The sequence below is a fragment of the Pelophylax lessonae genome (genome assembly GCF_965119305.1).
Source record: "Pelophylax lessonae genome assembly, chromosome: 1".
Taxonomy (NCBI): Eukaryota; Metazoa; Chordata; class Amphibia; order Anura; family Ranidae; genus Pelophylax; species Pelophylax lessonae.
The window spans coordinates 137,596,585-137,612,731 of record NC_138768.1 but is presented as its reverse complement, the minus strand read 5'-3'; the positions used below and the strand labels follow the sequence as shown (position 1 = coordinate 137,612,731).

At 48.7% G+C, this 16,147-nt stretch overlaps 1 protein-coding gene across 1 annotated transcript in view; it reads left to right on the top strand.

The window, feature by feature from the left end:
* The window catches only part of FCHO2 (FCH and mu domain containing endocytic adaptor 2), a 316,629-nt gene that overhangs the window by 92,719 nt on the left and 207,763 nt on the right, over positions 1–16,147 (top strand). The window contains exons 3-5 of the mRNA XM_082267434.1: positions 8,871–8,945; positions 9,045–9,186; positions 9,287–9,439. Coding sequence (XP_082123560.1) covers positions 8,871–8,945; positions 9,045–9,186; positions 9,287–9,439 — 370 coding nt within the window. The remainder of the gene's footprint in view (positions 1–8,870; positions 8,946–9,044; positions 9,187–9,286; positions 9,440–16,147) is intronic.

Below are 16,147 nucleotides of genomic sequence, written 5' to 3'. Positions count from 1 at the left end.
AGTCACGGGTGGTAAGAGCACGCTCTTGCCCCAATCCCACAAGCCCAAGGCGGCTCCTGGTAAGAAGCATGCTTCCTTTCGACCCCATCAGGGGTCCTTTCGTGCCTTTCGGTCACACTATAGGGGCAAGCCGTCAAAGGGTCAGGGCTCCCACAAGAAGCCGTGGGCTGGTAAGCAAAAGTCCGGCCAATCCGGTTCTGCGGCCCACAACAGTGCGGCCTGAAGGGGCGCCCTCACCCGAGTCTGGGGTGGGGGGACGCTTGCTCGCTTTCTCTCGGCCATGGCTGTCCCGGGTTCGGGACAGGTGGGTTCAGGAAGTCGTTCGATCTGGTTACAAGATCGAGTTTCTCTCTCGGCCGAAGAGCAGATTTTTTCCCTCAAATCTTCTGTTATCCCCGGAGCGTTTGCGGGACCTGCGTCTAGCGGTGCAGGACCTGAGGGCTCAGGGTGTGGTGGTCCCGGTGCCTCGTCGGGACAGATTTCGGGGGTTCTATTCCAATCTGTTCACCGTGCCCAGAAAAGAGGGCAAGGTACGTCCGATTCTGGACTTGAAGGCGCTGAACCGCTTTGTGCGGGTGCGCAAATTCCGCATGGAATCCCTGCGGTCGGTGGTGGCTGCCCTGGTTCCGGGGGAGTTCATGGCTTCCATCGACTTGAAGGATGCGTATCTTCACATCCCCATTTTCGAGGGTCACCAGAGGTACCTTCGATTCGCCATAGCGGAGGATCATTACCAATTTGTGGCTTTGCCTTTCGGTCTCGCCTCGGCTCCGAGGGTGTTCACCAAAGTGCTGGCTCCGGTTCTGGCCTTGTTGAGAGCCCAGGGCATATCGGTCCTGGGATATCTGGACGATATTCTGGTTCGGTCTGCGACCAACCAAGGTCTGGTGAAGGATCTGTCCGTCACGTTGCAGACTCTGCAAGAGTTTGGTTGGACGATCAATTTCCCAAAATCAACATTGTGCCCGTCAGTCCGCCTCCCATACCTGTCCCATACCTGGGAATGATTCTGGACTCTGTCCAGGCGAAGGTCTTCCTACCGGACGACAAACTCAGGACTCTTCAGGAGGGAGTCAGGTCCCTCAGGGACAATCAGTTCTCGTCCATTCGGACGTGCATGCGGTGTCTGGGATTGATGGTCTCGGCTTTCGAGGCGATTCCCTTCGCTCAGTTTCACACTCGGGGTCTCCAAGCGGAGATATTGTCCAAGTGGGACGGGCGACCGCACTCTCTGGATCTTCAGATATCCTTGAGTTCTCAGACCAGAAGGGATCTTCTGTGGTGGCTTCGGTCCCCCTCAGTGTCGGGGGGCAAGTCTTTTCGTCCCCTTTCGTGGACGGTGATCACCACGGGTGCCAGCCTGTCGGGCTGGGGTGGTGTTCTGGGCGTTCTGTCCGCCCAGGGTGTGTGGTCGAAGGAGGAATCCTCCCTTCCGATCAACGTTCTGGAACTGCGAGCGATACTCCTCTGTCTTCGTCGTTGGACGGACAGTCTCCACGGCTGTCCGGTCAGGGTGCAGACGGACAATGCCACGGCGGTGGCTTACATCAATCACCAAGGGGGCACCAGGAGTGCCCAGGCGGCTCGAGAGGTGGCTGCGATTCTGTCTTGGGCCGAGACGCATGTCCCGGCAATATCTGCAGTTCACATTCCGGGAGTGGAAAATTGGCAGGCGGATTATCTGAGCCGCCAGACCCTGGACCAGGGGGAATGGTCCCTTCACCCGGATGTCTTCCAGATGTTGTGCGCGAAGTGGGGCCTTCCGGAGGTAGACCTGTTCGCGTCTCGTCTGAACAACAAAGTTCCACGGTTCGTGGCAAGGACGCGCGATCCTCGGGCAGACGCGTCGGACGCGTTGGTTGCCCCGTGGCATCAGTACCGACTGATGTATGCGTTTCCACCGCTCCAATTGCTGTCCAGGTTCCTTCGCAGGTTGCACTCGGAACCAACTGCGGTGATTCTTGTGGCACCGGACTGGCCTCGCCGGTCCTGGTACGCAGACCTCGTAAATCTGGCAATCGACGTCCCGTGGCGTCTGCCTCTTCGAGAAGATCTTCTGTCGCAAGGACCGATCTTCCATCCTGCTTTACAGTCGCTGGCTTTGACGGCCTGGCTGTTGAAACCGAGGTCCTGAAGAACAGGGGTCTTTCCCCTGAGGTCATTCACACCTTGATCAATGCGAGGAAGTCTTCCTCGGGGAAGGTTTACTACCGTACTTGGAAGGCGTATTTTGCCTGGTGCGAATCCAGGGGTTTCTCTCCTACCACTTATTCAGTGTCTAGGGTATTGTCCTTCCTTCAGACGGGTGTTGAACAGCGTTTGGCGCTGGCTACGATCAAAGGTCAGGTGTCCGCTTTGGCCGTTCTGTTTCAGCGTCCTGTGGCATCTAACGCTTTGGTTAGCACTTTTGTGCAGGGGGTACGTCATCTGATCCCTCCTAGGAAGGACCCTCTACCCCCTTGGGACTTGAATCTAGTCCTGTCTGTATTGCAGCGTGCTCCGTTTGAAAGGATCAGGGAGATCTCGCTGTCTTTGTTATCCAAGAAGGTCGCCTTTTTGGTGGCTATCACTTCGGCTCGTCGAGTGTCGGAGCTGGCAGCCTTGTCCTGCAAGTCTCCGTATCTGGTTGTGCATTTGGACAAGGTGGTCTTGCGACCTAACCCTTCTTTTCTTCCAAAGAGGGTTTCGGACTTTCATCTCAATGAGGATATTGTCCTGCCTTCGCTCTGCGCGAAGCCTAAGCATCCGACGGAGGTGCTGCTTCACTCCTTGGATGTTGTCCGGGCGATTAGAGTCTACTTGAAGTCGACTGAGTCTTTTCGCAAGTCGGATGCCTTGTTTGTTCTTCCGGAAGGTCCTCGGAAGGGCATGACGGCGTCGGCTTCTACCATCGCCAAATGGATCAGACAGACCATTGAACAGGCCTACGCTTTGAAGGGGAAAGTTCCCCCTGTACCTGTGAAGGCGCACTCTACCAGGTCTCTGAGTACGTCTTGGGCCTGTCGTCATGGGGCCTCTGTGGCCCAGGTGTGTAAGGCGGCGACTTGGTCGACCGTTCACACTTTCACAAAATTCTACAGAGTAGATGTTCAGGCATCGGCTGATGCTTCCTTTGGCCGCAAGGTTCTTAGTGCGGCTGTTCCCTAGAGCCCTTGTTGCGGGTTCTTTGACTGTTTGGGACTTTTGTTTTTTCCCTGGGTTTTCTTGCTCCTGTTGAGCGAGTGTTTTGTTCTTATGCCCAACTGGTTTCCTTCCTTTGGTAAGGTTCCTTTCTCTGATGGGGAGACGGCGTTGCCTTGGGCGCGGCTGCGTTCTTCCCACCCCTCATGTTTACACTGCTTTGGGACATCCCATTGGTGATGAATATGGAGGGGCGGCGACTGTCGGAGGACGTAAGAGAAAACGGAATTTTTGTAAAATCTTACCTGTAAAATTCCTTTCTCTGAGTCCTCCGACAGTCGCCGCCCCCGCCCCTCTTTTGGGGTTTTTCATGTACTCTCTACTGCTATTTCACTGAAACTGGTTTGGTTACAGGAAGTGGAGGGTTATGTACTGAGGGGACCACCCCCTGGGGGTGGGGATATGTTAAAAGTCTTTTGTACTAACATATTCTATTGCCTAGCTACTCCTACGGATAAGAGGACATAACCCATTGGTGATGAATATGGAGGGGCGGCGACTGTCGGAGGACTCAGAGAAAGGAATTTTACAGGTAAGATTTTACAAAAATTCCGTTTTTTCACATTCTGTTAAATAACATTCCCAAACAAAAAAAATTAAAATGTTTCATCCTTTTAGGCTAATTTGAATTCTGCTACATATTTTTGGTAAAAAAAATCGCAATAAGCGTATTTTGATTGGTTTGCACAAAAGTTTGTCGCGTCAACAAACTAGGGGAACGATATATGTCATTTTTTTTTTTTTTACTAGTAATTGCGGCGATCAGTGATTTTTAGCAGGGCTGCGACATTGCGGCAGACAGATCGGACCCCTAACTGACATTTTTGCCCCTTTTGGGGGACCAGTGACATTACTACAGTAGTCAGTGCTAAAAATGTGCACTGTTACTGTAATAATGACACTGGCAGGGAAGTGGTTAACCCAGGGATGATCAAAGGATTAATTGTGAGCCTAGGGGAGTGTTTTTTAACTGTGGGGGGAGGGACTTGTGAAATGATCATAGAGACCTGTGATCCTTTATAGAAGGATCACAGGTGCTCTGTGATCATTTCAGAGAGAAGAATGGTCAGCTGTGTTTACAACAGCCGACCGTGCCTCTCTCTTAGTGGGGAGCGATCGCGGGTGCCCGGCGGCAATCGCGGCAGCCATTCCTGTGGATCGGCATCACCGCTGCCACCCCAGCACCACTCCCAAGAACCAACGTACCAGTACGGCGATTTGCGCAGCCGAGCCAGCCTGCTGCAGTGTGTATATGTACAAGGGGTTAAAGAATATGTAAACCCAACATTTCATATTTCTGATATGGGCCTGCTGTACTGTGCATTTGCATGTAAAACTGTGGCTCAGCTACCGGTTTTTACATCCCCTTGACTGCCCATGTGACATAGACCTAATGCTGGCCATAGGTTATGCAATTTTCTTTTTATCAACCAGAGATTGACGGAAAGAAAATCACTTGATTCCCCCATCAACACAGTCAGTGTTGATGGGGGAATCCCTCCTTCTGCACTGTTGTAATGTGACAGTGGAAGAATAGTTTGATGTTTTGTCTCAGACAGAACATTGAATGCGGTAGTGAACTCTGAAACTAAAACAAAAAAAAAAATGAAGCCCTCCAGCGGCATGCTTTCACCGCTGCGGAGGCTTCTGTCTTTACCAGGTTTTCCTTCTGGGTTTGCGGGCTGCGGCTGCTTAAATGGCTGAGCTGCAATGATGCCACGGCACTCTTATCAGTGCCTGGTTAAAGCTTGAAGGAGGAGTTTTAATTCTCCTCTGACTGTCCTATTAGGCTTCATGGCCCCTGTCCGTCTGTCTGGACAGTGCTGATTGGCCCTGTGCTGATCACATGCACCCTCACCAAAAAAAAAAAACCCTCTCTGCGTATGCTTAGTTTAGTGTGTATTGCTAGAGTTGCCTCCAAGGCTCTGTACTATCAGGAGATGGGTAAGGGACTGTGGAAGAAGGGTAGGGTCAGAGAAGACAGGATTAAAAGGCCTTTTTACACAATGCGCAGGGTTAACCCCTTAGTTCCCACAGTGAGTATAACAAGCATGCTTTACTGCATATACAGACTGATTTGACTGTTGTGGGTTTAGTAACACTTTACCTACAGGTAAGCCTTGTTATAAACTTACCTGTAGGTAAAGATCAAAATGCAGAGTTTACTACCACTTTAATCTTAAATTGGCTGACAGATGTGCTTTGTTATGCACAGGGACTTTATGGTGTGTGCAATTTAGTAGCTGTATTTTGTAGACCATTTGTGCCCAACTTGCAGCTCTTTGCCACATATTTTGTGGCTCCCGGGGTCTTTGCAGACAGTAGTCTGCGTTTAGTTGTTTATTAAATCCTTGAAGAAAAAATATTGTACAATGCTTTTTTCCTCTACTGCCGGTTCCTTTTCTCTTTTTATAATGGAACTTCCTGGGGAAAAAAAAGAAACGTGGCACAAGTAAGTTTTAAGAGGGCTGTAGGGAGCACAAATGTGAAAGCAGTGAGTTGAAGGGCCTTTTCATAGCAGTGTTCTCTAGCAGTCCCACGTAGCATGTATTCAGCCTATGACTGTCCTAATGCATGTTTGTAGTCTCTGTCCACCTACTGTAGCATGTCTGCAATCTTTTTTCCATCACTTGTAGCTTGCCCCTCTGACCATCTTCTGCAGCTTGCCCATAGTCTCTGACCATCTTCTGCAACCTGCCCATAGTCTGTGACCATCTTCTGCAGCTTGCCCATAGTCTCTGACCATTTTCTGCAGCTTGCCCATAGTCTCTGACCATCTTTTGCAGCTTGCCCCATAGTCTCTGACCATCTTCTGCAGCTTGCCCCATAGTCTCTGACCATCTTTTGCAGCTTGCCCATAGTCTCTGACCATCTTTTGCAGCTTGCCCCATAGTCTCTGACCATCTTCTGCAGCTTGCCCATAGTCTCTGACCATCTTTTGCAGCTTGCCCCATAGTGTCTGACCATCTTTTGCAGCTTGCCCATAGTCTCTGATCATCTTCTGCAGCTTACCCATAGTCTCTGACCATCTTTTGCAGGTTGCCCATAGTCTCTGACCATCTTTTGCAGTTTGCCCCATAGTCTCTGACCATCTTTTGCAGCTTGCCCATAGTCTCTGACCATCTTTTGCAGCTTGCCCATAGTCTCTGACCATCTTTTGCAGCTTGCCCATAGTCTCTGACCATCTTTTGCAGCTTGCCCATAGTCTCTGACCATCTTTTGCAGCTTGCCCATAGTCTCTGACCATCTTCTGAAGCTTGCCCATAGTCTCTGACCATCTTCTGCAGCTTGCCCACAGTCTCTGACCCTATTCTGCAGCTTACCCATAGTCTCTGACCATCTTCTACAGCTTGGTCTCTGACCATCTTCTGCAGCTTGGTCTCAGACCTTCTTCTGAAGCTTGCCCATTGTCTCTGGCCATCTTCTGAAGCTTGCCCATTGTCTCTGACCATATGTCCTAATGCATGTTTGCAGTCTCTGTCCACCTACTGTAGCATGTCTGCAATCTTTTTTCCATCACTTGTAGCTTGCCCCTCTGACCATCTTCTGCAGCTTGCCCATAGTCTGTGACCATATTTTGCAGCTTGCCCCATAGTCTCTGACCATCTTTTGCAGCTTGCCCATAGTCTCTGACCATCTTTTGCAGCTTGCCCATAGTCTCTGACCATCTTTTGCAGCTTGCCCATAGTCTCTGACCATCTTTTGCAGCTTGCCCATAGTCTCTGACCATCTTTTGTAGCTTGCCCATAGTCTCTGACCATCTTCTGCAGCTTGCCCCATAGTCTCTGACCATCTTTTGCAGCTTGCCATAGTCTCTGACCATCTTTTGCAGCTTGCCCATAGTCTCTGACCATCTTTTGCAGCTTGCCCATAGTCTCTGACCATCTTTTGCAGCTTGCCCATAGTCTCTGACCATCTTTTGCAGCTTGCCCATAGTCTCTGACCATCTTTTGCAGCTTGCCCATAGTCTCTGACCATCTTTTGTAGCTTGCCCATAGTCTCTGACCATCTTTTGTAGCTTGCCCATAGTCTCTGACCATCTTCTGCAGCTTGCCCCATAGTCTCTGACCATCTTTTGCAGCTTGCCCATAGTCTCTGACCATCTTTTGCAGCTTACCCATAGTCTCTGACCATCTTTTGCAGCTTGCCCATAGTCTCTGACCATCTTTTGCAGCTTGCCCATAGTCTCTGACCATCTTTTGCAGCTTGCCCATAGTCTCTGACCATCTTTTGCAGCTTGCCCATAGTCTCTGACCCTATTCTGCAGCTTACCCATAGTCTCTGACCATCTTCTGCAGCTTGGTCTCTGACCATCTTCTGCAGCTTGGTCTCTGACCATCTTCTGAAGCTTGCCTATTGTCTCTGGCCATCTTCTGAAGCTTGCCCATTGTCTGTGACCATATGTCCTAATGCATGTTTGCAGTCTCTGTCCACCTACTGTAGCATGTCTGCAATCTTTTTTCCATCACTTGTAGCTTGCCCCTCTGACCATCTTCTGCAGCTTGCCCATAGTCTGTGACCATCTTCTGCAGCTTGCCCATAGTCTGTGACCATCTTCTGCAGCTTGCCCATAGTCTGTGACCATCTTCTGCAGCTTGCCCATATCTGTGACCATCTTCTGCAGCTTGCCCATAGTCTGTGACCATCTTCTGCAGCTTGCCCATAGTCTCTGACCATCTTCTGCAGCTTGCCCATAGTCTCTGACCATCTTCTGCAGCTTGCCCATAGTCTCTGACCATCTTCCGCAGCTTGCCCATAGTCTCTGACCATCTTTTGCAGCTTGCCTATAGTCTCTGACCATCTTCTGTAGTTTGGTCTCTGACCATCTTCTACAGCTTTCCCATAGTCTCTGACCATCTTTTGCAGCTTGCCCATAGTCTCTGACCATCTTCTGCAGCTTGGTCTCTGACCATCTTCTGAAGCTTGCCCATAGTCTCTGACCATCTTTTGCAGCTTGCCCATTGTCTCTGACCATCTTCTGCAGCTTGCTCTCTGACCATCTTCTGAAGCTTGCCCATTGTCTCTGACCATATTCTGCAGCTTGCCCATAGTCTCTGACCATCTTTTGCAGCTTGCCCATAGTCTCTGACCATCTTCTGTAGTTTGGTCTCTGACCATCTTCTGCAGCTTGGTCTCTGACCATCTTCTGAAGCTTGCCCATAGTCTCTGACCATCTTTTGCAGCTTGCCCATTGTCTCTGACCATCTTCTGCAGCTTGGTCTCTGACCATCTTCTGAAGCTTGCCCATTGTCTCTGACCATCTTCTGCAGCTTGCCCCATAGTCTCTGACCATCTTCTGCAGCTTGCCCATAGTCTCTGACCATCCCCATGTAGCTTGCTCATAGTCCCTGACCATCTTTTGCAGCATTCCCATAATCTTTGACCATCTTCCGTTGCATGTTTGCAGTCTGACAGCTTTACTAAAGCATTACATTCACTGAATATTATGTGTGGCCGTTTGGTGATGTCAAGGGCCTCACTTGAGGCCCAATTTATCAAATAATTTGGCTTCCAGGGTTAGATATTTTTATAATCATGGGATTTGTTTGCTTTGCAAATGCAGTGAAATCTTCATAATTAATGGAAACATTGCTTGTATAATAACTGCCCTCCTCTTTTGTAGCATATCTTTTGGTAAAATGGCAGGTCTACTTTACACACGCTAACTTTTTCTACAACTACATTTACAGGTCGACAATTGAAGAAGCTTATTCCCGGTCAATGACAAAACTTGCCAAGACTGCTAGCAATTATACACAACTTGGGTATGTTTGAGAAATGAAAGAACAGTATGAGTTTTGTTTCTAAGATTTCATTTTACATTTCAGTAAAGACAAATGAATGAGCATTTCATTTTTACATAGGACCTTTGGACCTGTCTGGGATGTCTTTAAAACTTCAACAGAAAAGCTTGCTGGCTGTCACCTAGAACTTGTCAAGAAATTACAGGACCTTATAAAAGAGCTACAAAAATACGGGGAAGAACAACTGAAGTCTCATAAAAAGGTAGCTGTCTTTTGAACGATTGCCTCTTTTTCTATGCCAGGATTATTAAAGGCTGTTGGACACTTAAATAGCTGATTCTTTATTTGTTTACATTTGGCAGACCAAGGAGGAAGTATCTGGAACATTGGAGGCTGTACAGAGCATTCAGAGTATTAATCAAGCCCTGCAAAAATCAAAGGAACTGTACAACATCAAATGTGTGGAACAGGAGAGGCTGAAAAAGGAAGGCGCAGCCCAGAAAGAGATAGAAAAGGTAACATAGATGAGTCTTTTGCTGAAGCACATGTAATACATTGTACCTTTCCAGGGAAACATGGTGAACTGGGTGTTGTAAGTGACAACAAGCTATGTATTAAAGGGAATCTAAAAAAAATATGCTCACCGGCCACTTTATTAGTTACACCTTGCTAGTACTAGGATGGTCCCCTTTTTGCCTTCAGAATTGCCTTAAAGTGATTGTAAACACCATTCATGGAATTTGAGCTACGCACATTTATCTATAGTGTTTACCTATTTCTTTCCAAAGCTCTAAGTGTTGTTTCTCTCTGGTGCTTTGTTCCTCTGTTATCAGCATGAGTCACTTCTGACAAGTTCTCAGACACATGAGATAATGTGAGCTCAAAATTTGTGTTGGGGAGGGAGCTTAGAGGATGATAAGTAGGGGGGCTTGTCTGTTCAGAATACAGCTCATGTTCCTTTTCCTCTGCCAGGGGGGGTTGTCCCTTTCCTCCAATCAGCTCACACAGTGTAAGTCTAGTCTCCCTCCCATGTATTGCTGAAAGATGAAAGATTATTAAGACGATCTGCACTTTTCAAAGGGTGTAGAAAGGGGAAGACAGCAGATGTACAAGTAAAATATATGTTGGATGATTTGTTTCATCTCTGTGTATCATCTGAGGTTCTTCACTTCACTGGATTGAGGGTTTACAACCGCTTTAATTCTTTGTGACATCGATTCAACAAGGTGTTAGAAACATTCCTTTAGAGATTTTGGTCCATATTGACACGGAAGCATCACGCAATTGCTGCAGATTTATCGGCTGCACATCCTTGATACGAATCTTCTGTTCCACCATACTGTATTAGATTGAGATCTGGTGACTGTTGAGGCCATTGGAGTACAGTGACCACATTGTCATGTTCAAGAAACCAGTTTTAGATGATTTGAACTTTGTGACATGGTGCATTATTCTGCTGAAAGTAGCCGTCAAAAGATGGGGATACTGTAGTCATACAGGGATAGACATGGTCATCAACAATACTCAGGTAGGCCGTGGTGTTTAAACAATGCTCAATTGATACTAAGGGGCCCAGAGTGTGGCAAGAAAATATATGGTTGATGCATGTCAAGATGTAGCCATGCTTTCATGTTTACGCCAAATTCTTACCCTGCCATCTGAATGTCACAGCTGAAATCGAGACTCAGACCAGGCAATGTTTTTTCAAACTTCTATTGTCCAAATTTGGTGAGCCTTTGCAAATTGTAGCCGGAGTTTCATGTTCTTAGCTGACAGGAATGGAACCCGGTGTGGTGTTCTGCTGCTGTAGCCCATTTTTTCAAGGTTCGATGTGTTGTGCGTTTGCGTTCAGAGATGGTATTCTGCGTACCTTGGTTGTAACAAGTGGTTATTTGAATTACTGTTGCCTTTCTATCGTCTTTAACTAGTCTTCCCATTCCCCTCTAACATCAACAAGACATCCACACAACAGCCTCTCACTAGATATTTTCTCTTTTTCGGACCATTCTCTGTAAACCCTAGAGATGGTTGCCTATGAAAATCCCAGTAGATCAGCAGTTTTTAAAATACTCAGACCAGCCCGTCTGGCACCAACAACCATGCAACGTTCAAAGTCGCTTACATCCCCTTTCTTCCACATTCTGATGCATGGATTGAACTTCAGCAAGTCATCTTCACCACGTCTAGATGCCTAAATTAATTGAGTTGCTGCCATGTTATTGTCTGATTAGCAGTTTGTTACCAAGCAGGTGTGGTTAATAAACTGGTCAATGAGTGTATGTCATATTTACCAGCTCCTTACTTTCCTTAATGAACACAGTGCTAGGGATCACTGTGTTCTTTCATAACTGAAGCATAGTAAACGATGTTTGTAAAGCACTAAAGGGTGCTGATGAGGTGGCACTGATCGGCGGCACTAATGGACACTGATTGGCGGCATTGATGAGCAGGCACTGAAATGCAGCACTGACTGGCATCACTGCTGGGCACTGGCTGGCATCACTGCTGGGCACTGTTGGGGCTGCACTGATAATCCGTGCCCTGGTTATCTGTGCAGATCTCCCCTGTGAGGAAATTCTGCTAATCGGCTCTCCTCTACTCACACACTGTCAATGTGAGGAGAGGAATGCAGATTACCGACATTTCCTTGTTTACATGTGATCAGCTGTGATTGGACACCGCTGATCACATGGATAAAGAGCCTTGTCATCGGCTCTTTCCTGAGATTGGTAATGCGGCATGTACCACAGACAAAGCACACCACCGATTTCGGCCTGCAAGTGCTGTGATAGAGGGACACATCGTCCTAGAACAAGAGAGCCGCCGCCCACCCATCTGTCAATTGGCGATACAGCAGGCGGGAGGTAGTTAAAAGAAAATCTACTGGTGTATGGCCAGAATAAAGTATAAGTTCGCCTTTAAAATAATATAAATGAACATATACTGTATTTGCAGAAACAAAATGTACATTTATTCATTTATTTCTCAGGAGCCTGCAGAGCATTCACCCAAGATCAGCAGATCACAGGTGCAATGTCAGGCTCCTGCAGACACTGCCCACAGCTTTCTGCCCATATGTCAGTCTGGGCTTTTTGTTTAAAAGCTGGAGAAAAAGATGTGTCAATGAACTGTAAGAGTACTCACCTGCACCCTCACTGTTCGCTGAGAAGCTGGTACTGCTCGTGGGTACAGCTGGCTGGTACTGCTGTGAGTACTGCTGGCTCTGGCTGGTACTGCTGTGTTTGCTGCTGGCGGTAAATGCTGGCTAGCAGCAGGGCCGCGCTGGAGGAAGAAGCAATGTTTCCTGTATTGGTCACAGGCGGAGTGCATTTGCTATCACTTCGCCTGTGACTCACTCAGACTGTCAGAACAGAGCCAAAACTATACAGGAAGAATCGGCTCCATTCTGACAGATCAGCTAAGAGAAACAGATTTAGCTGCACGGGGGGCCGGACCAAATGACTTTGAGGCCGCATACGGCCCCCCGAACATAGGTTCCCCACCCCTGCTGTAAATGAATGGGGAGTCTGTGTGGGGGAGTCCCACACAGCTGTATGGTTTTTAAATTATGATAGTGGGTGCAGGGAGAAGAGCTCCTGCCTGCTGTCATGGGGGGGAGATGATTTGGGGGGATGCTGTCAGGTGCTGTATAGCAGTGGTCCTCGGGGCCCACTAACAGGCCAGATTTTAAGTATTCCCTTGGGGAGATGCAGACTAGAATACTGCAATCACTGAGCAGCAAATGAGATCACCTGTGATGTAATTTAGTTATCTTGCAAACCTGGCCTGTTAGTGGGCCCCGAGGACCGAAGTTGAGGACCACTGCTGTATAGTAATATAATGAGTGTTACTGAAGGTGAACCTACGTAGCCTTTAAGGCAGACAGAGTTATCATGTTGTGATGGGATCCTGTGCAGATGACAGTCTTTCCATACTTGCACGTGGTTTATCATAGTTTGGTGCACTTATGTAATTTAGTTACAACTATATCTTTTTTTATTTGTTCCTTTTTTGTGTTTTGTTTTTCTCCAGTCGTCTGTCCAGGACAGCACAGGAGATATAGGCTCCACCTCCGGAGACAGGAAACACAAAGGATCAGGTGAATAAAGGGGCGGACACCCACCATCTTCCCCAGTCTTTTGTGTTTCCTCCCCGGAGGAGGAGGCAGGTGTGGAGCTCTGCTGTACCTGTCCTGGAAGGAGGTCAGCGATGGGGGGCCCCCGGTGGTCGACGAGGCCGTGTCCGGCGCATCTCCTCCTGGAGCCCGGGGAGGGCTATGTCCAGTACCTGCTACAAGGGGGAGTCCGGTCGCCGTACCGAGGACTTCCGCATTCAGGCAGGGGGACGCATGCGCAGGCCTTGAGTTCCGGCCTTTGGAGCGCATAGGAGGAGGGCGGGGCTTCCGGCGCATCACTTCCGGTTCCGGCTCTCACAGCGGTGATGACGCCGGAACCATGGCGGTTTATTTAAACTGCTGAAACCGCTACAGGTCGGCGAGGCTTCCCTGTGCAAGAACGCAGCGACGGGATGTTACAGGAGGAAGAGGCCTCTCTCATGGAGACTGCAGGACCCAGCGGTGGTGGCGCCATCCCAGCCCAGGTAGGTGTCACAGGGGTAGGCTACCTACTAGGCTGGGAGAGGGGGGGGGGTGAGTACAGGGGCCCTCAGAATGCTGTGATTCCCCTGTTGGTTTTACTCTTCCCCCCCCCCCTCAAAGCTGAGTCCGGGCTAATGAGCCTAGGAACTCTGGCTTAGCTTCTCTGGCAGGGGGAGGGGATGGCTATTGTAGTTTATCCCCCCTGTTTTTTTCTGTTAGGGTCTCACCATCTCCTTGTTTTTTCCCTCTTCTCGTCTTCAGGCTCAGCCCAAAGACACAGAGAAACCTTCAGGGAAGAAAAGATGCCCGTCCTGTGCTGCTAAGTTTAAGGAGGGCTGGAGTAAACCCCTTTGTAAACCCTGTATAGATAAATTGGTCTATAAGAAGTCAACAGGGGCATGCAAGGATTTAATCGCAGGAGTCCAAAAGGAGATGAAAGCGATTAAATCTATGCTGTCTAGCATAGAGACCCCCAAACAGCCAGCAGAAGCCCCCCTGGTTTCAGCCCCAGCGGAGGGTGTAGAAACAGGCAGAGGACTCAGATTCCCTTGAAGAGCTTAGTGAGGCAGCTTCTTCCAGGGAGGTCCTTGAGTTAGGGACTAAATCGCCTAGGTATAAGTTATCACTGGAGGAAGTGGATGCTTTACTAGGAGTGATTTATGAGACCTTAGAAATTAAGGAAGAGCAGGTCTCTCTGTCCCTACATGACAAAATGTACCAAACCCTGAAAGAAGCTCAGTCTAGGGTATTTCCGGTACATGAAACTTTGTCGGACTCCATTAAAAAGGAGTGGGTGGAGCCTGAAAAGAAACTGTTTTTCCCAAAGAGCTTAAAAAGGAGGTTTCCCTTTAACGAGGATCCCTCTTGTATTTGGAACAAGGTTCCCAAGCTGGATGCGGCCTTCTCACAATGCGCCAAATCTACAGACCTGGCCTTTGAGGATATGGGTGTCCTTAAAGAGCCTATGGATAAGAGAATAGAGGTTCTCCTTAAAAGGTCATGGGAGGCAGTTATGGCTAACCTAAAACCAGCTATGGCCACAACAGTGGTGGCCAGAAATCTGGAGGTTTGGCTGGACCAACTTAAAGCTCATCTGGAAGGAGGGACTTCCCGTAAAGAAATTTTGGATTCCCTTCCTATGCTGTCAAAAGCGGCCGGGTATATGGCAGATGCTTCGGCAGAATCGGTCAAGTTGTCCGCCAGAACTGCAGCCCTGGTGAACTCTTCACGTAGGGCCTTGTGGTTGAAGTCATGGTCAGGGGACTTAGCGTCCAAGACGAAGCTTTGTGGTATCCCCTTTGAAGGGGACCTCTTATTCGGCCCAGACCTAGAGAAGGTCCTGGACCGAACAGCTGACAGGAAGAAAGCTTTTCCGTCAAAGCCCAAGAAAGCTCCAGAGCGACGTTTTTTTCGTCCCCAAAGACCACAAGGGCAAACTTCCAAAATGCCAGCCACTAAAAAACAGTGGGGGAGAGGACAACAAAAGAAGGGCATTCTCTTTTCCTCTCCTAAAAAAACCTCTAAACCCCAATGACCGGGTCCCGGTGGGGGGAAGGTTGGGTCAATTCCTCCCACAGTGGGAAAGCGTGACCCAAAACAGGTTCATATTGAGGATTATCAAGGAAGGTTATCAGATTCAGTTCCAGGGTGTTCCACCCGCGAGAACAGTTCTGACCTCCCCTCCCAAAGATCCCTTAAAGGCGTCGGCACTGTTGTCGCAGATTGGCGACCTTGTGGACCAGAGAGTCCTTGTCCCAGTGCCCCAAGAAGAAACAAACATGGGTTTCTATTCGCACGTCTTTGTGGTGAAAAAGCCGTCAGGGAGTTTTCGGCTAATCCTGAACCTGAAACCTCTGAACAGATGGGTGACCTACAAAAAGTTCCGGATGGAAACCATCTTTACGGTAAAAGCCATGCTCCCCCCAAATTGCTTTATGGCCTCCCTAGATCTAAGGGATGCCTATCTTCATATCCCTATTCACAAGAAGTCTCAAAAACTTTTAAGAATAGCGATAAGATGGGGGAGCGCTGTTCGCCATCTGCAGTTCAGAGCCCTGCCATTCGGACTGAGTTCTTCTCCCAGGATTTTCACCAAAGTCCTGGCAGAAGCACTGGCTCCCTTAAGACTAAGGGGAATCTCGGTCATTCCGTATCTGGACGACCTTTTATTTTTTGCCCATTCCTTTTCCCAGTTACAGGAAGACTTGCGGGTAGCCACCCGGTTCTTGGAGGACCTGGGTTGGTTAATCAACAAGGACAAATCCAACCTGATCCCAACACAAGAGTTGTGCTATCTGGGGTACAGGATAAATTCAATAGAGCAGAAAGTTTTTCTCACTCTAGAAAAGGGGGAAAAGGTAAAGGCGACAGCAGCCGCCCTGCAATCCAACATGACACTGTCCATCAGGACAGCTATGTCAGGCCTAGGGTTCCTCGCAGCAACAATCCCAGCTGTTCCTTGGGCAAGGGCCCATTTTCGGTGTCTCCAAGCCAACATCCTGAGAGTTTGGGACGGGAGACAACAATCCCTGGACAAGACCATCCGTTTATCTCCAAAAGCCAAGCAATCACTCTGGTGGTGGAGAAAAGAAGAGAACCTCTGGGGGGGCCTTCAGTGGTCCTTCCC